Source organism: Echinococcus granulosus (genome assembly GCF_000524195.1).
Source record: "Echinococcus granulosus chromosome Unknown EG_S00018, whole genome shotgun sequence".
Taxonomy (NCBI): domain Eukaryota; kingdom Metazoa; phylum Platyhelminthes; class Cestoda; order Cyclophyllidea; family Taeniidae; genus Echinococcus; species Echinococcus granulosus.
This window is the reverse complement of record NW_020170398.1, coordinates 868,918-888,956: the sequence shown is the minus strand read 5'-3', so window position 1 is coordinate 888,956 and position 20,039 is coordinate 868,918. Positions and strand designations below refer to the sequence as shown.

The 20,039-nt window shown below is 42.7% G+C and overlaps 2 protein-coding genes across 2 annotated transcripts in view; one reads left to right on the top strand and one right to left on the bottom strand. All coding sequences in view use genetic code 11, as the record gives it.

The window, feature by feature from the left end:
* Positions 1 to 2,649: 2,649 nt before the first annotated feature.
* On the bottom strand, positions 2,650 to 15,346 carry EGR_03505 (Mitochondrial thiamine pyrophosphate carrier; the record flags this gene model as incomplete). The annotated part of the gene is made up of 17 exons (XM_024492754.1): positions 2,650 to 2,817; positions 3,677 to 3,894; positions 4,434 to 4,595; positions 7,219 to 7,360; positions 7,719 to 7,850; positions 7,917 to 8,007; positions 8,087 to 8,151; positions 8,231 to 8,452; positions 8,519 to 8,663; positions 8,698 to 9,113; positions 9,997 to 10,078; positions 10,206 to 10,330; positions 10,414 to 10,789; positions 12,570 to 12,900; positions 12,947 to 13,277; positions 15,025 to 15,177; positions 15,248 to 15,346. 17 exons carry the CDS (start codon positions 15,344 to 15,346, stop codon positions 2,650 to 2,652), a joined length of 3,258 nt encoding a protein of 1,085 aa, XP_024352887.1.
* A 2,767-nt stretch (positions 15,347 to 18,113) lies between these two features.
* The window catches only part of EGR_03504 (hypothetical protein), a gene marked incomplete at both ends in the record, with an annotated part of 9,448 nt that continues 7,522 nt past the window's right edge, over positions 18,114 to 20,039 (top strand). Inside the window, one exon of the mRNA XM_024492753.1 lies at positions 18,114 to 18,251. Coding sequence (XP_024352886.1) covers positions 18,114 to 18,251 — 138 coding nt within the window. The remainder of the gene's footprint in view (positions 18,252 to 20,039) is intronic.

Here is a 20,039-nt window from a genome sequence, read left to right as displayed (position 1 = left end):
TAGTGCGACCCCGTATGCGGGCCTGGAAGGAAGAGTACACCCTCCCTGATCAGACTTGACTAGTCCGCTAGGGGGTGTTTTTTTACAAAAAGATGCACCATTCTCGTTTGACGCACATTGTCCTTACTGCCTGCCATCTTGATTGACGGTGGCTGGACTGACCTGCATTTACCAAGAAAAGCGGTCCCTATGGCAGTCCACTCAGCTAAATGCAGCTATTGTTTCAGATTGTTTCAAATCTGGGTATTTCTAATCTTGGAAATAAAAACAGTCATTAGCATGGTCTAATACCAATTATAAGGGGGCAAATTAAATTCGAGAGGCAGTTCACTCTCACGCTTCCATTTGGGCTTCAGATATGTAGAAGCAACCAGAATAAAGTAGATTAGATTTTTCCAGAAGTTCACAATTAAACCACTCTTTGTTCGAACTTTTAAATTCAAGTCAAGCAAATTGAATATTGTTGTGTTATTCCTCTAAGTCGTTGCTTGTTTAACTATCGGTGTTGCTAACGGGACACTTAGGGCCTCTTCATTGTACATTGTAGCCCCGAGCCCTACTGTAGGTCAACAATAACCATACTACTCTAATATTGTCATCCTTCATCTTCAAGGAGGTCTTAGGTCGCTGCATTGACTGAATCTGATCCTAAAGGACACCTAACCGGATTTCTACCTCTGGGTGACAAGCCTTGACGTAACCAAAGAAGGGCACTACACTATGGATGAAGGAATATGCAAAGACCCCTAGCCGAGGGTTCAAAAAATGACGTCCACCTGCGGCAACTACCCCAGTCCTGTGGACTGCAGGAGAGCTACTAACAACGGAGAAGTTCGTTACGGAGCTGTCTACCATGACGGCATAAAGCAATCACCTATGTGAACCCACGACTTCCCCGCACCTCTCTCCTAGCTGGATAGAACCCAGATAGATTTGGCTGGGCAACAATAGAGTGGGAACAACGTGACAAGGGAGAACAGACGTGAAACCCTACCCCCGCGGAATGATTGATAAACTGGTCCTTTGTTGTCTGACTCTGCTTTTAGGCCAGTGCTCCTACGACTAGTGGTGGACGACGGTGGAAAGAGGGGAGGGGCTAAGCAATACGTTATTTGCTTACCTCTCAGTTTTGGTGACAGGCCACCCAAGGCTCCAGCACTGTACCTACGCGGGGTGGCCTGACCTCCGAGCCATATCAGTAGCTCCACGCCCTACTTGTAATCTTTGAAGAATTCCTAATACCCGCTTTGTCAGATTTTGATGCCAAGTTGGGAGACGCTTGCTCCCAACGGCATTAATTCTACGAATAAATTTCGGTTTGTCCAAAGGAGGCGCATTGTGAAAATTCATCGACGTTGCACCTCTCAAGACCGATTGATATTCCATCCGTTCGTCGAAGTTCGTTAAAGTTTAGTAGGAAACATGTTAGATTAGCAGAATACGTAAGACTAATATTCAGTGCCAATTCCTTCTTGTCACCTTTACTTCCCGATTCAATACCACCCGACCACTTACCTGACTTCTAAGCCAACTACGTTGAATGCGGGGCAGACATTACCTATTCTCGCCATTCAGTATATCTCCACAAGGGATGTTTTCGGGTGGTTAAAATCGGGCTTCGAGGCTCATACTTAAGAGCCCAAGCTCCAGCTCATTATCAAAATACAACGCGGCTTCGACAGCGAAATCTGAGCGACTTCTAGTGCCTCACAAATTGTCGCCCTAAGTATAGTGCCTGGGATCAACCTGAAGGGGGTTTTAAGAGGTATAGACGTGGAACTTCCAAGCACCAGATTCTTTGAAAGATCGCAGATCCATCAACCATTTAGACCGTAAATTATGAAAACATGCATTATTGGTGAGCTTCAATGGATTACTGCTTTGGATAAATTACGCAGGGTGTAGAAGAATCAAAAGCTACCAAACACCCACGTTAAGTTCAAGTAGCTCCGCTCTCAAATTTCAAAATAGAAAGATTAGTACCTTTTATGACAACGGATCCACTGCATTCTCATTATCCTCTCTTCACAAACGGCTATTCAGCTGAATTGTGGGCAGTTGAAAACAACGAGGTACTGAGGATACATTGGCTGTTTGAATGGATAAGACCACGGAGATGACCGCAGATGTGACAGGGCATTGACAGTTTCCAGGGGTTTTGCAATTACGTGAATGCGAAAACGAGGGGAGTGTGTATTGAAAGGAAGGAAGTGGGGGGACTGATACCATCGGCTCACAGGAAACACAGTGGAGAGGTGCATCGGAACAGATGGTAAATGTCATTCAAGGCATAAAACAGCCAACCTGTAACGAAATGCTGTGTTGCCTCATAATTTGATGGCATTACCATAGATTTTCTGGCATGTGTTTACCACGAAAGCTGTCACGGAGCCGACATTTTTGATAAAAGGGAATAAGTATTGCGTTTGTTGTCAGAGTGTCACCAGGGAAAGACGACCACCACAACCAGCGAGGTGTTTCATTATTCGGAGCACTTGAGCGCGTCCCTCAACGACAAACCCGGCGGACCATAACAACACCCCCGCAACGCAATCGCCAGCTTATTAGTTCCGAGTCTTTAAAAACCACTCAAAATCAGACGGTAAAGAGGTAGAAAATTGTGTATTTCGCCTCCACATTTTTGCCATTTCACATAAGCATTGTTGATTGCTCTATAGAATTGATACTACTCACTCCATTCGTGAGTAGCAAGAGGCGTGCTAAGGCAAGGGGAATGGGAAGACGGAGATTGAGGAAGTCCCTTGCGTTCTCACCCTCCAAGGTTGTTTCCATAACCACGAGGGCATCGCCTGATCTCTGTTTAGGTGAAAATTGAGAGAAGAAAAAGGCATTCAATTTTTAGGTGGTGTCTTCCCCATTTGTATCCAAGCTGCGATTTCAAGGAGATGACCTTTGGTAGGGAAGGCTTAATTCACTCATGTCACACATTTCAAAGCTTAGAATGCTAAGCAAATTAACATTTTATTGCTCTAGGTGAATTACTTGTCTCCTGGTAAATAGGAAATTCCCACAAATTGATAGTTGCTTAAATTGTACAATATTTCCCCAGAACAAAAAGTATGGCAATTTAAAGAAAAAAGCCATTCCCTTCTGCGTAAGAAATAAATAACTGCGTAGTATGCGAAAGGGTCACTTGGAGACTTCAGGACTGAATTACCTGAAGCAGGGATGGGGACAGAGTTGATTCCCCGTAACCACTGCGATACCACTTACTTAATTCTCTCTTTCACTCATCAACTTTTCGCAACTCTATTCCCTCAAATCGTTTTGCGACAAAACAGCATTATTCAATAAACATATACGAAAAATATCATTTTCAAAAGGGAGAAAAGAGCTGTTCTGGTGAGAGGAGCTGAGGAGTGAGTAGCGAAATTTCAACTAAACCAATCCTGCAAGAGAATGTCTCGAAGGCGTATCAAATGTGTCCCGGGTTTTTTAATCACAAAGTAAAGTGGTAGCCAGCCTGGCTATTCCGACATTCAGGTGTGCGCTATGCGATCCAAAATGTCAAGCATGGTTGCACTGATGTGGCAGTCACGATCATGAGGATAGAATAAGAAAAATAAAAGAGGGAGGATGAATACGAGGGGTCAATGGCCGATCCAGATAGGTGAGAGGCAGAACGGTCTTGAAGACAGGGCACGGTGTAACTCACCTTGAACTTGATGAAGGGAGTAGAGGTAGTGGTGGAGGAGGAAGCGGAGGAATGCAAGCTGGGACGCAGTTGCACCTTGTAGATGCCTGACTGACGAACGTGAAGGTTGTAGCCAAAGAGGAGGGCACAGGCCTCGCGTAGCTCGCTGCTTACTGAGGCGAAAGTCTCCATCAATCGGTCGCTGCGGCACCGTTCCATCTGCAGCTGCGACTTCAACTCTGCCCAGAACATAAACAACAAATCAGCGACCAAGTCATCCATCCCTGCCACTTGGCCATCCAATCAAGCGTTGCTTACCAACCGGGATCGGCCCCCTCTCCAACAAATGAAGGGTGGTGTCTGCAACATCTGTGTTTCAGTGGATGGCTATGATCGCATCATCTGCTGTTTGAGGTCCTTTCACCAACATCCGCAAAATTTAGAATGTGTCAACTAGGTGAAAACAGTATTTTGCGGGAAATAAGCGAGCAGAAGGTTGATTATGCCAGCATAGTCGGAATTAGGGCAGAAAGGTGGATCACATCGGAAACGATGAAATGACAAATTGGCGGAGTCTCAACAGCAGCTGATAGAAGCAATCTCGATCTTTCAAGTTTTAAAACATTACTTTCACCATCCCTCCTTGAGGAGAAAAAGAAGTGGATTCACCACCAATGATGAAGTGCAACAGACTGTCATGCAATGGTTCAAGGTACGGAATAACCTTCCCATGACGAAGCTATTTACCAAGAATTGGTTAAAAGCTGACATGTGTTACTGGGTGTGTCCACAGCCCCAGAAACCATTCCTCTTCCAATACGGCAGTAGTTCTCAGTCATCTGATTTAATGTCTGAACATTCGCGTTCAGTCCTCCCGACTGGCCAATATCACCTACGGATTGGCGCTGAATGTGCTGATCATCACCATGAGGCCAAGGCACTACAATCATAATGCCATAAGCAAGCAAGGTGGAACCTCTTCTTCTCTGGCACTGAGTAAGTAGTCATGAGTACACAAGCTCTACCCCCAGACTGCTCATAGGGGTGGGCAAGTAGAAACACGCTTTTTGAAATCGCTGAACATTCTAGCCGAGAACTTAGCAGAATCCCGAGACGTGCACCTCATAACAACAACTACTGGCCTAGAGGTATATAACAGCAGTCAAAGCCTATCAAACTTGTAATGCACTTGTCAAAAATACTACACAATTTAGAGTGGATGTATATCAGGGTGATACTGAACCATCCCGCTAATGCAGTGAGGCTTATAAAACGACGAGAAGCAGGATTTTACAAGGCACGACGGTTCAAGCTCTGAGACAATTTTGACCCTTTTTCAGTTGTCAGAAGCGAAACCAAGAACCAGCTGTGGCAATGACGGGGAATAGGGTTGGTGTACATTCAGCAATTGAATGCCACAATCATGACAATACACCTCCCTGGAGATTGTCAACGCATACTTTCTCTATGAAGATTTATGTCTCGGACAATCGCTTGGGGGAGTTTATGTCAATTTTAGCGACCCCGCTGCTTTCCAGACAGCTCAGAATAATGTCTACGAGCCCCTCACTATTGAAGCCATAAAGGTGCCCTGATTAAGATTCCACCTGTAATGGAGGCGAGGATTTTTTTATCTCGAAACTTCGTGATAAAGCAGTAAATACCAATATTTCCAAATCTTAGAAACAAGTAAATAATCTGCCTCCTTTCAGCACCGCTCAAACCAGGAGGCTTCGAATTGAGTATCCAAAAAAGAAAAGAAAAATGAATCTAAGACCGTCTTCTAGGTTGTTGTGATTAAAATAAGGAGGGAGACCTTAGCCCAGGCGAAATAAATGCGCCTTTAAGGATGAAGTGGGAAAATCATAATTAGTTATTCGATTCTGGCGAGGAATTTATTCAACAAAGTTACAAAACACTAGCAAATAAAACGTTTGGCAAATATTTTTAGGTCAGGAGATAGATTACACAATCCAGATCGGGAATGTTGCAGTCATTCTTGGGCAGTTAGGACTATCCAGGAGCACATTATTAAAGAAATTTTCTCCATATGATTCCCCTTCAAGTCAAACTGGGACTTTGGGGTTTAAAAAAAAGAGAACGTCTTAAGAGGTGAAAACTTAATTTACTCCTCAATGTGGAAAATTTGTCAGTACGGCTGAACCGACTTAGGGTAGGCTGCATCACTTTGTCTTCGCCGCCGGTACTCAGTGCTGGCTAGCCTCCCAAAATTGCAAATGCTCATGCGCAATGATTGCGTTCGCTATTCTCACTGAAAGTGGTGTCACTTGTGCAATCTCACCAGAGCTGTGGGTCGACAATCCATCAGAAAGTAGGAGCGCCTACCACGCACCACCACTATTGCCTGCTATCATAATTACCAATGCCCGGACTAATCCATGGCATGCTCGCCGGGTACTCTGGACGCAGTACCTCCATGGAACCACTACTCTACCCCTGTACAATTGAAAATCCCAATTTAACCTTAATCCATATGTCGAAACTATTCTCTTTCCCCTTGTGAAGGACGCTACGGCGATCCTAGTGGAGTGCCGACTTTTCCACCAAATACACCAAAGCATTCATCATCAACTTGATCCCAACCGCTACTAAAGCCACTTAAACTAGCAAAAAAATGAGCGGCTAAGTAGTGGTAGTGGAGTTTGCGTGTTCCCTTCGGTGGTAGGAAAAAGGGAAACCTAAGAAATACTCATTAAACGCCAACAAATCATTTGGATATGATATTTTTTCCAACCGAGGTGGAAATGATCCCTCCAAAACGTCATTTCCGGTAGTGTGGTTGTTGATTGAGGAGTCAAAGAAGTGTGCTACTTTTCAAAACAAAAGTAACGCATCAATCTAGTCATTTAGCATATCTATTTTTAAAAAAGTACGTATGGACTAAATGAGGTTGCCTACTTACTCGAAATTAGTAACGCGACCCAGATGGTGCAAATGCAAAAGCTCAAATCAAAAGGGAAAGTAGGCCACTTAACGTCTGGGCTCTAACAGTTCTGACTTTCTATTTGAAAGGGATTCCAAACTCAACAACTCAAAATCGCCACGAGTCTCCTTACCTGGGGCGCAGCAAAATGGCATTAAATGAAATTTTACTCCCTACTAAAAATCCGCGCTCAATTTACGAAATAAGACAGAAAAAATGCAACAACACCATCACGCTCTCCCTCACGCATTGTTTAAGAACACATACCCCGATTAGGTGGCTATATAGTGAGGAAGGAGGAGAATGCTTAATACAATGAACTAGCAAGCCCTCGCAGTCAAATTATCGCAGAGGAGACAAGGTGGCGCGGTGGCATTTGGACAGTGGTGGAGATGCTACGGCAAATTAGCGACTGAAATTATTCGAACTTTAAAAAATGGCATTAGCAAAGTTAGCTAGTACAATCAAGCAGCAATTTTACCCCTTTTGTCAATCACGGTTTCATGACATCGAATGTATCATTTGATGACACATCCAAACCAAAGTTCATTGATAACACATCTCCGTCACAAACGAAAATGCTAAGAGGACGCCTTATAAGCGAGAAGGGGTAACTTACTCTGAATCTCCGAGAGAGGATCTGGATGATTCTTAAGGCTTTCTGCCACCGCCATCGTCACCTCACCCAACTCCGGGCTGGTTTCGAGGGCACCACCCTGACCGCGCGACTCGTAGAAGCGTGCAAGACGATCTTGCAGAATCTGGAGGAGTACCATGTGCACAAGGCAATAGTAAATTACGGCCCTACCTTCGAGACAATTCAGAGCCTTTATGAATAATAGCGTTAAATGTAAAGACTGTCGCGGACAATTTACCTCATATTGGTTATATTAGCGTATTTCAAATCATTTCATGAAACATGCTCTTTAAGTCCAGGGAAATAATGGTCTTAAAACTACTTCGATGATGCCCCTCTTGCTTCACGCACATCTAATTTGGATTTGGCTTCATATTTAAGTCGGCAAGTTAAACCTTCTATAACAATTCTTCTCATTTCCCAATTCACAAAACAGGGTTACTTGAAAGCAATCCACAAATTTTACTGGTAGCAAGGCTCACATTAATGCGTTGCTGTAATTGGGCATTCTCCTTGCGTAAGCCAATCACCTCTTCCTCTCGACTGCGCTTCACCCTGTCAGCTGGATTGGCGAGGAAATGGAGCACCTTCGTCTCGTCTGGATTGTACGCACCCTTGAGAACAAACTACCGAGTTAGTCTTGGTCACAACAAATCCTAACTTCACAAAGCGCAACTTACACACGCCCGCATGCATTCGATTTCCTGCTCAGCCGATTGTTTATCCCTCTCGATTCTTTCCAAACGTTGTTCTAATTCACTAATGGTTTCTCTTAACGGAAAAAAAATAGAATGATACCAAATTCCCTAACTCAAAGATTCTATCAAGCGCACAAATTTGAAAAGCCCACCGTAATTGTTGAATGGTTTGACGGTCAGTTGATGAAAGAACCAAATCCGCAGAGGAGACATCAGCCTAGGATGAAAAGAGACAAATTAGTTTCAACAGCACCAAACTTCATCTGGTGAACTATGGAATAAGCCGGACAACGTACAACAGAAACCGCGTGCGCGCCACCCGAGACATAAGCGACTTCATCAATCAACCGTTCAATCTCGGCGTCATCAGACTCAGCCTGCTGATGGAAGACCTTCAGGGAATCTGAAATACGTTCAACCATCTGCTGGAACTGATGAACTAACTCCCCAGCCGGTGAGGCTAGAGTTGCATCCGCATCATCATAGCTGCTCACAAATTGCTTGTACATATCCCGCTCCTGTGCAGTAAAATTCACTTACTACTCGAGTAGCGACGTGTTCAGCACAAAGCTACTTTTACATACTTGTTGGAGAATCTTAAGGCGCCGACTGAGGCGTCGAAATCGGCTTTCAAAACATTCTAAGGTGGTTTTCAGTTTGGATTCTTCAACCGTAGCTGCAGAATACTTCGTCTTTAGACTTTTCAACTCTACCGACGTTGATGTTAACCTAGAATTAGTAAATAGCAGCGTATTTGATATACTCGCATCTAATTTGACCCATTTCGGAGAGCAGGAGGGCATTTTCCCGTTGGCACTGAGCCAAAGCGATTCGCTTCTCCTCCAGTGCCTCACTTGCAGCGGCAGAGCTTTGATTGGCTAGCCTCTCCTCGGCCAATAGCGCGCGCTCTCGCCATTCATTAGCTCGTTCAAGGCGAGCGTTCAAATCCTCCAATTGGGCGCGGGCAGTGACCAATTGGGCTTCGGAGCGTCGAAGTTCGCCGTTTTCGCTCTCCAGCCGAGCTACGCGCTGTTCCAGGCGAGTGCTATGGAGGAGGGAGGAAGAACGAAGGCAGAGGCCAGAACCGTCCGGGCGGCTCAGAAGGCTGGAGGCATTGCCAGGAGCGTGAGCCGCCTGTTCCAGTTGCTCTTTTAGATGAGCATTAGCCGATTTCAGTTCCTTTTAGAAAAAAAACTACCAATGAATAGGTAACCGCGCTATCACGTTATAATTAAAACGCGTTTTTGATTAAAAAACAGTTGCCTTTGCAATCATGTCAAAAAATGCAGTTAGAACTCTGACAGAACGGACTTCACATCTGTTAAAGTAACACCTAACACAAATTTATATTTACACCGAGAGACTCAGCAGTTATGGGTAAATTGGGTCGCTATCAGCCACGCACATTATCAAGATGCACTGTTTATAAATACGATATCAGAATCATGGGAATCTCACTGCTGCTCTGGCACTAAGATACAGTCTAAGATGTCAAGACAAGCATAGAGAAATCTAACATAAGTCGGCGGAGTCCGGTGACTAAACAAGAAGTATCTCACAAGTATGTTGGGGCTCTACTGGAAGTGTGATACATTCCAGCAAAATTAAATTAGGTGAGAAATTACAGGAGCGTGATCTGGTTCTTCAATTTGTTGGGAAAAGCTCCAACGGAGAATGTTTTCTCCTTAATAGCTCCAAAAGTTCATAAACACTAAGACTAGTTCGATAACTACTGCTAATGGAATACCCTCAATGCTAGGAGTTTGTAGAGGACAGAATTAAAAGGAACATATTTCTGAAGATGAAAGTAGAAATACGAACGAACTCGATCGAGTTAGCAATGCAGTCATCAAACTCGATTAACATTCGATAAACAAATTAAATTCATCTGTAGAGTTGTAGAGTAAATGTGCAGGACCTTATTCAATAAAAAAGTTACCAAGGACAACATTTGGGACAATGAAGCAGAAGTCTTGCACGCTTTACAGTTCCTGGGAAACGTGCTCCAAATGTTGACTACCAGGTAAACACTACTTTTTTAACCCTTATGGCACGCACTTACACTGATTTCGTTCCTCAAGGACTCTGCCTCCTCCAGGGCGGCTTCATTTTCATCGCAAATACGTTGCAAATCGCTCTGTTTTCTGGAATAGAAAGCAAAGCAGGAACCGATTTTCACTGATGAGCTGCGTCATGACTATATCTTCCTAACTTGAAGATGACTGGTTATCTAAGTCAGGTCAGCAAAAAATCACGGTTTCAGCAATGTACCTTTGCGATATGCTCAATTCAGATCGAAGAGTTTCCATTTCAATTTGAAGGTCCCTAATTTCCACAGATTTCGCCTCCAAATCCGATCTTAACTTTGCCATTTCCGCATTTACTTCATCAACCCGCTGGAAGATGTAAGAAAAAATGATAAATAAATCGACCATAAGCGAAGCTAGTAAGTTGCGCTCAAGCACAGAAAATGCTTTACCTCAGCTAATCCATCCTCATGCTTATAGGCAGCGAGAACACTTGCAACTCTCGACTCTGCATCCGCCTTTGCCTCCTCCACCCGCTTATGTAACTCGTCATTGGCTTCAGTTGAGTCTTCAAAGCGCTGTTCCAAGTTCTTCAACCGGATTTCCAGTTCTGCTTTCTCTGAGGCCAGCAACTGGTTCTCTAGACGGGCACGTTTTAAGTCCCTCTCAGCAGTAATCTGCGCCTCCTTAAGAGCTGTCTCCAATGAACGCTTTTGAGCAACGAGAACACCACGACTAATTGATTCTGTGATATCCAAAAGACGCTGTTGATGCGGAGGTGGCAACAAAATCGAATTCGTGCCGGAAATGGATGAAACGGAAACGAGGCTTGTGGAGTCCAGTGTTGACTTGTGGTCATCCATATTTACAATATACTTGTGGTCAAAAAAATGGCATTAAAAAGACCGGCTATTATTATAGCTTCAAAGATTACATAAAGACACCACTAAGGACCATAGTCAAAAAAGATCACTCGGCGAAAACCAGTTATTTGAAAGAGTTCAATCAGCCACAAAAAATTTCACCTAAAGATCAAGCACACCAGTAAGACTTGTGGTCAGTAATGCACACGAAGTCAAGTAATAAACCTAAATGAAACAAGGATAGTAGGCAAGTATAAACAAAACAATGTCCAGAGTAAATTGCAACATAGCAGCCCAAAAGAATTCATTATTAACTTAAAGTTCAAAAGTGCAACTTCTGAAGTGTTGCTGCTTTACATAATTTTCAAATCTCTTATTCTAAAAGACTTCTACGTACACCGTCATTTTACTAAAATGCACAAATAGTTTAACTCAAAATAAGCAGTGTATCGAAAATTATTGATGTTTCGGTTATATGAAGATGTTGATGCTAATGAATAGCACATGAGCACTATCGGGATATATTGTAGCATTAAAGGCGAATGAAGGCGTAATATTCGTGCAGGAATGGTATTAGAGATCACCAACATGGTCTAAAGGCCGTTTTTGCAGTGAACATATAATAGAGAAGCCCTAAATGCACCGTTAATGAAATCAAGGGTCAAATAAATTAATGCGTTACACTTGCAAATGCCGACTCCATCTAACGACGCCTAGTAATTTGGAAAGTGGAGCCTTTTATCCCCAGCTTGAACAATTTTTCCTAAGTTGCAAAAGTGCATTCCTTGATGTCTAAATTCACCCTATCTGTGACGAGTTTAAGTTTCGCACCCTCCCACATTTGCTTCCTCATTCTTTGAACAAGAAGCTCGGTTTGAGTAGAACATCCCCTATTTGATAAGGCTATCGGGAATCAAGGCTATGCAGGTTCCGATTTGACTTCCTTTTCAGAGGTTAATGGCATCCGCTTAGTCACGCCGTTGGCGTATAGTGACACCTTACATAAATTGTACATCCAAGCAGACACTTATTTCAGTATTAGCATCGAAACCACTTTACTAGTCAATTTGTAATGGATGCGAAGCGATACGCATGGTCAGGAGTCATAACAACAAGAAGGGAGGATAAAAACCCCAAAGCCTATACGGGCTCGTATAAATCTAGACTTCCAGACTCGATCATTCGGCTAGAATACCCCATTCCGCCATCCTACCGATGCATCATCTAAGGTCATCTTTTAAGTTTTAGCAAGCCATACCAGTATGGAGGATCACTCAACATTAAGGTAAGGCAGGTATCAGAAGCTGTAGACATGAGTCTGCGTATTTATATGTACGGCCGATCAACTCCGGAACATTTCCTAAATGATCGGCAACTTCATTAATGCTAATTAAAGTAAGACGATCATGCACATCCCTGAACTTTTTTTTCGCTTTGTTAACTCATCAAGAATACCAGTTAGACGATAATAACACCAAATGTTAAATACAAAGTGCAAAAATATCTCCAGCATCCCCCGTGAGAACACCCAAACATTTGTGTCAGCTGCCGTAGCTAATCAAGCATCTGCCCAAATTCGGAATGGGCGGAAATTCCGACTTCTCGATTACACCGATCTCATCCATTAAAGGGAAGACAGGACTTTCATCAAGGCACCAATACGTTTTTATTTATCTGGGGTTTAAAATGTATTTACTCCTAGAGTAAAAAAAGACATGCTTTAAAACAACTAACAAAGAAGTGACTTGTATATCTCAAAGAAAGTGAAGGTTAATCCAGTAGAAAAACCAGCCTTAAGCATCGCTGGCGTCCATCCCTTGAAGACGCCCATGAATCCCTCCTCCAAGTAAATGTGCCATAGACAGTCCGCAGTTACCAGACCGAATTCACTGTTACTCTTCACTGGAAGACGTCCAAAGTGCCTCCTCGCCTCCTCAAAACCAACTGCCTGGAAGCGTTTCTTCACTACGTCTAGTGGATACACTGCAGACCTCGCCAAACAACCCGCAACCGCGCCAGAAAAGAGGGTCAATAGAATTGATGAGTCTGGGGGAAAAATTTGAGGACTAGCATCGACTGCAAAATGTGAGTACACATAATTTCCATTCAAAAGGAAACACACTTTGGAATCCGCAGAACCACCGCTTTAGCCCCTCATAAGTGGCAAAAGCAATTGCGTTTTGCGGCACAATAAGGATGAGAGAGGGAGCGAGACCTCGCCAAAGTGATGCTGGACCCTCGTTTAAAAACATCTGTTGGACTCCGTGGAAGAACCCTTGGTAGATTTTTACGTAACCCTGGCCCGCCAAGCGAGTGCGAAGGACGTCAATGGGCTGGCAAATGACAGTTGTCATGCCACCAGCCATCCCGCCTGCCACTGCGTCATTCAAAGCCGTTCGATGGCAGTGCAAACAATTGACAGACCAATCAGAAAGCGTGTGGAAAAGGAAGAACTTGAATCGGAAAAAAGTTGGCATTTCAATTTCTGTTACAGAAGGAAACGAAGTCATCTTAAGGCGTCGCATATACCTAGCCGTACGAGCTATGTATATCGTAGTTCAAAATCATCCTGGTCTTACAAGAAGTTGTGCAGAGATCCATGGGCCAAGCAACCGCTTTAGCGATCAACCAACTTTGAGCTCAAGTGAATAAATTGGCTGCATCGCAATGAGTTTGAACAAAATTTTCCAATCTCCTAGTCCGACAACCAAGCCGCACTTTTCGGACGAAAGCCTGGCTTGAGAACGGAAAGCATCACAAAAGAACTTGATTCTGATTAAATGATTCCAAAGACCTCAAAATTGCGTAAGCTTTTACGTGCCAAATTCCAAGAAGTATCCTTTATGCCACAGAATTTGACCATGCTCACTTTAATCTAGGTCATTAAAAGGGCATGCATAACAACTGATCCGGGAAACCATCAGAGCCAATTCATGCGGAGCAGAGAATAACAAAACGTGTATTTTTTTCTCTGCAGTTTATTTATGCAATAAATGCTTGTTTATAGTAAGAAGGAACTTTCACAAGTTCGCATTCAACTACTTCGGCATACTGTCTGTGTTTGGAGCCTTCCAACTACATGCACCCTACTAATAAATCTCCCATGTCTGCATGGTAGCATGGGCTCAGAGATAACGTAGCGCAATATATCGGGAAAAGCAGTAAGTAAGCATGATTTAAATTAGTAGGAAACGTGATTTCATTTACTGGATAACAAAGCTAAATGCCACAGAAGAAAAGGATCTGATATGAATGACAAAATCTGTTAATGGACGCCAAGGAAAGACACCAGCTTTCGCCAAAACCCTGATCTCCGGAAGCTTCACAGTTGCCATTGATTGGGGTGGGGTTTAACGAGTCGGACATAACGCAAAATAGGCATTTAGAATAAGATGGTAAAAAGCAATTGTTTGCAATATAGCTTGAAAATATCGTGCCAATCACCCTATCCTTACCCCTAAGCTTTTATAACGGAAACCACCCAGCGCGTAATGTGAAAAACATGCACTAGCTTTTCGCAATACCTCCGAAAACCGACACTTGACGTCTTAGTTTCCCTTGCAGAGGGCAAAATATTCAAAACAGCAAACACCTACACAGCATGCATACCCGAACATTGGTTGCATCGTATCATCATCGTTCCAGTCTAGTAGTTGACATCGATTTGCTAGAAAAGTCATCACAGCCGGATGAAAGGTGACGACTGGGAAAGAGGTTTAAAAGACGAACCGGACTATGTAATACACTGACATTTTAAATTTTAAACATGCGAAAAATTTAAAGCCCATGAATTTTACCAATATTACGTTGTTCTGGCCTGTTGCCAAGTCTAGAACCTCTCAATTCTTCTGTGCACTAATAGCATACCTTTCAATATATAGATAATGCCTATAACGACTGCAGGGATGGCTCCAGACGCAAAATCCAAGTAGATAGATGTGCTAAACGTGGCTGTAGTTAACCAGCATATAGCTGAGCTTGGTAAAGAAAAAATTGATACGATGTAAGAAATAGTAACCCCAAAATACACAAGAGTACCATACCCAAGTAAAGACAAGGATACACAATTAAAAGCGGTGAGTCGAGCACGTTTGAATAAAAAGTCAAATTCATCAAAATAAACTACACACAGCGAGCATGCTAAAGTTTACGCAAAAAGTCCAGACATCAATAAAAACAGACTCAACAGGTCAGACCTACCTCAGAGCTTGTAAAAATCACAGAAAGGAATTGGCCGGCCAAATGTCCCTTCCAAAGACCACATACACCCTCCTCTCTTAAAATTCTTCGAAGGGCTTGAGATATGCCTTGGTAGTAGCCGCCATTTCGATCAGAAATACTTTCAACTTGAAGCTGTATGGAAAAAGTGTAGAAGTTTTCGGCCATCTCATCAAAAAAGACACTAGCATAAGTCAAAACCTACTTGAAAGCGGATCTTTAATACGTCTAGAGGTTGCGTTAAAGCGCGAACTGAAAAACCAGACAGTGAACCAGCTATTGCATCCTTCCTGTTGTCACTCATTTGATGCCACCATCAAAAACGGCACCCCCAAGGTATTTCACATAAAACACTTTGACCTCAGTATATTGATCTATATAAACCACTAAAATAGTCATTTATTAGAATTCACAGAAATCTAATAGTTAAAAATTTAGCCTAATTATCGAAAAGTAGGTTCTTATAATTTGTAACGAAACCGCTATTTTTGAAACATGTCATATTTTTCAAAGATATTGTAGCATCGCGAGACTCCCTAAAGACGAAAGAAGACACAATGCTCTGGCAGAATATATACATTCAGCACGGAGGAGGTGTCTAGGCTATTGGCATGGCCCAAAAGACCAGCCCATTAAGCGAGGTACAAGGGGGCTAATTCAAAGTACAAAAGTGGCGCCTCACCAATACCGAGGGATAAACCACTATCGTATTACACTTTTATGCTGATTATTAAAAAAACCTACAGAATTCTGAAGTAACTTTGCCTTTTGGTTCTACACGGCAATTAGTGGTATCCATCCGGATTGAACTATCCCCACGCAAGTGCCGCATGAACGGGCAAATATGGCTTGCCTAATAAAAGATCACTGTCTTAACTCAAAAGCAAATATTGGCACTGCGTAATGTTTTGGGCCTTTTTTAGGACAAAGGACGTTTTAATGCTAGGACGGAGGATGTATTAACGACATAAAGGAAAGCTGGGGGTCACTGGCTTGGTCCGCAGGCCATGGAGCCTAGTGGAAGCACAAAAGCGGAGATTATAGCATCTGCAAAACCCAAATAAAGGGGTAACTATGTAATCAAAGTGCTATGGTCACTTCACTCGCTTTATTTTTAATACTTGCTCCAAAACTAGCTGAATATTTGTCAAAATTATTTTAGATTTACTCTAAGTGAGTCAAGTGCAGACTTACGGTAGGTTATTCTAGGTGTTTTATCCATTGTGCACAAGAATACCAGTTATTACGAGAGAAATCTGAGTCGCATAACTTACGGCACATTAAATATGCACAACTAAGATCAGTGTATTTATTAATGCTCAGGGTTCGCGTGCACGGGCATTTAATTCTTTGCAGTTTGTACCTTTACTCGGCAGAATGACCTCTGGCCCATGCCAGTAGTCTTTCGGCCCTTCTATATGTTAGTCATGTACCTTCTCCCATACCACTGTATCTTCATGACGCTTTGGGGAAGACTCGGAATGCTATGTGTTATAAATAACAAAAAAGGATTTCTTTCTCTTTTAGAAATTTACAACACTACTGTACTTTACAATACACAGTAGTGCTCAAATCGCATCGTGAGCAGGACCCGGGTCACCAACGAGGGCGGTAAGATGTAACCATGTAGTTGGCATATTTGGTATCAAAGCACTGAAGACTTCGGAGATTATGGAGCGGTGGTTCAAATGTGATAGGCTGCAGAAACAGGGCAGTTTAGTGCGCAGGTAAACAAATATCAAATCGTTAAATAGTCCTCTCTTTACCAAGAAAGCATTACCCTCGGTGGTCTCCATGGCTTTGCGTTCGCAACGACCTTCATCACGAAATTCTAGCACTTGCAAACCACTCACAGGTCGTAGCCAACAAAAATAACATTTCAGCCTCCTGTTTTAAATTCCTACAATCAAGAAGCTTGGTTAGCGGAAAACATTATGCATTGCGGAAAAATGAGGTTGTACAAAAGACACAAGCTTTATGCAGGCATTGAATTTTATCTCCGCCATCGTCGTTACAGTATTGCCTGACTTAGGTTACGTTGGAGAAAGTTATTCCATACAGGTCGAAAGCTTTAAAATGAATGCGGAATGTGGTTGAAAAAACAAAAAATCGCTGGAGTTCTTAAATTGCGAAAACCTTTATGGAATCAGGAATGACAAAGTGGTTCAAATTCCCCTACAATTGCACCCTATTGTGTAATGAAATGTTATAGGTCAGAATTTTGGTTGTTTTTGGAACAATTTGGGCGGGCGACACAAGGGATGGTCAGTGCTTACGGGTTCGCATGAATTGCAGTTTTGGTAAACAGATGAATTCACATAAACCTACTCCGACTTTCTGTTCTTAAGTAAACAGAGTTAGTAATCTGGTCAAGGTGAATTTGATGTAGGGTCAAATCCAAAACCCCAAGGTAGCAAGAAATGAACCCAAGCAAATAGTATTGTAGTATTTTCGCTACTTTGTTTCCCGCTTCATAACCTTGGATCGGGCAGTGCGTGGAAATCGTGGTTGGTCTTTTCTGCGAGACTCCATGACACCGTTTCGGTCACGAATTCGGTTCAGTTCTCCTGTACGCCACCTGAAAAGGTGCGTTCTAACAAACATAATAGTCCTTGTATCTTTTCAGTTATACCATGACCACTATGACATTTAGCTGAGGCGATTTTGCTAAGGTAGAAGTAAAATGCCCAACCAGCAGTCGAAGAAGTTTAGGCTGTATGTGAATTTGTCGACACAAGGTAACCAAAAATTCAAACTTTGACGGCTTTGCAAGAAAGGCAGCCAAACACAAAGCGAAAGAAGGTACGACCAAAAAATTGCCCAAATGCAATTCAGAAAATAGTCATTTTGAGAATTTCGGGCATTAATAATTAAACCATCGTGCTAAAAATTACCAGAAAAAAGTTCGTGCTGCCAAATTTGCATTCAAAAAAGATGACATCAAGCGTGGAAGGAGATCCAATTGTCCCGCCCGCCCTCGGCTTGCATTGCCCTATCGATCGTCGTCGGCGGAGGAGGAAGAGACCGCCTCGGTCTGAACGCTGGAATTTGATTGGCTGCGGTGACCAGCAATGCCGACTCCTTATTGGCTAAGGGGTGGGAGCAGACGTTTTGGCCGATGGCACTGTACTTGCCGCTGCGCCGACGTCGCCTCCACCCTCGGGCACTCACACCAACACCCCGCTTGCGTTCACGCGCTAAGCCCTAAGGTGAGTTGCTGGTTTCACCTCCAGCATCACTTTGCATCAAGGTAAATGTCCTGCATACTTTTGTTTTATTGATATCTAACTTTCCCATTTAAAAAGGGGAAACCACTGAGTTTCAAAAGAGATCATTTTTTTTCTCTCTTCGTACAAATTAATTGATGTTGGTGACTCAAAGAGTGAAAACTGCTTCACTGTCATCATCGGGGCTACAGTTAGCTGGTTGCCTGCTCTGTTGTTTTAATCTTCCGTTGCCGTGGTAACGCATGTTCGGAATCTTTCGTAAACTCATCAAAAGGCCCTTCACACTCATAAGATTACTGAGTATTTTCTCAAACAGGCAAATTGAAAAGCTCTTCTGCTTTATCAGGCTAAGGTATCCAAGTAAAGCCGCTGAAATAAATCCAAATCTTTTTCGGGTATGGGGGCCGATTCCTCTCCAGCACCAGGACACCCGAATATGCAAAGTGATATTGACAAAAGGTGGCATAATTTGGTCCCATTTAACTTGTTTTATTTTAACATTAAAACTGGAGGTTTCTCTTTTTCAAAAAAACTCGTCTATGCTAAACTTATCATCTAAAATAGTTTAAAAACGAAGCAAATCATTCCACCTTTTTCCTGGTTTTTCTAAAGGCATCTGCGTCACAAAAACGTTCAGAATATTTTCTTGGCAACAGTTAAAATATACTTAAAAATTATGGATGCTTTTTCCAGTTTTTTGTCCACTGATTCTTGGGAGACGTGTTCCTTTAACACCTTCTTAACGCAAAAAGCGCCATTTCCCCCTTTAAGTTATTTCCGAACCGGCGGCTGGTTTTAAATGTCCACATTTTGATTCATCTGCTGTCTTATTTTCCTAGCAAACTCGCATCCAACATCCCATGCGTGCGTAACACCAATTTTTTATCGGCCCTGGACGTCACAAATATGTGTCATGCGTTACTTATCGGTAGCACCTAACCGTGTGTGTCAAACATGGAGGTCGGATTGAAAACGAAAGAACGGGTGCAGGATGCTCTTAAGCTGATTGGGATAATTGCAGCTCTTCCTGGCTTTAGACGGTTGCTCACTGATACTAACTAGCGGGGTCTTGGAACAATAAATCGGCAGCTCTCTAGTGCTCGATTTGCCTCGGGGACAGCCTCAGTGACAAGCATGTTAGAAATCTTATTTCATCAAGAAGACAATGATGGGCTATTTTTTATCCTCTTATGACTTTAACCATGCTCGTTTGTTCAAATATTCCGTGATAGATGAATCCCAAGTTTATGACAGGCCGTAAAATTTTATTTGCACTTTAATCACTATCTCATCTCTAGCCACCGTTTTGACTGGCCTTTGTGTTTTTTAACTTAAAAAATTTCCTTAATGGATTTAACTGGCAATTTTACCAGCTTATGTGCTTTTGAATTTTAACCACTGCAACGAAACACTTTGTTTAAGTAGGTTCAGAAGCTGCGCGCAATGCGAAGTGCAAGACAGTCTGTATGGAAAAAGCAGAAGTGGCTGAATTATTTCCTCAACTACCAAAATATTTCATTTGACTGGGAAAATTTAAGACGTTTAGGCACGTTTGGTGTGAATGGCGAATTACAGGTTTGATCCGCTGGTCTAAGGCAGACAAATTTGTACCATGGAAGCACAATAAAATAATCGGGTTTTTTTCTATTTTAGTGATTTTTGCTTTCATTTGGCGCGGAAAATTCGCTTAACTGCCTGCTTAGAATCTTGTGGTAGTACTTAAAAAAGTGCTCCAACTCCAGGGTACCGCTTTTATTCATCCGTTCCTTT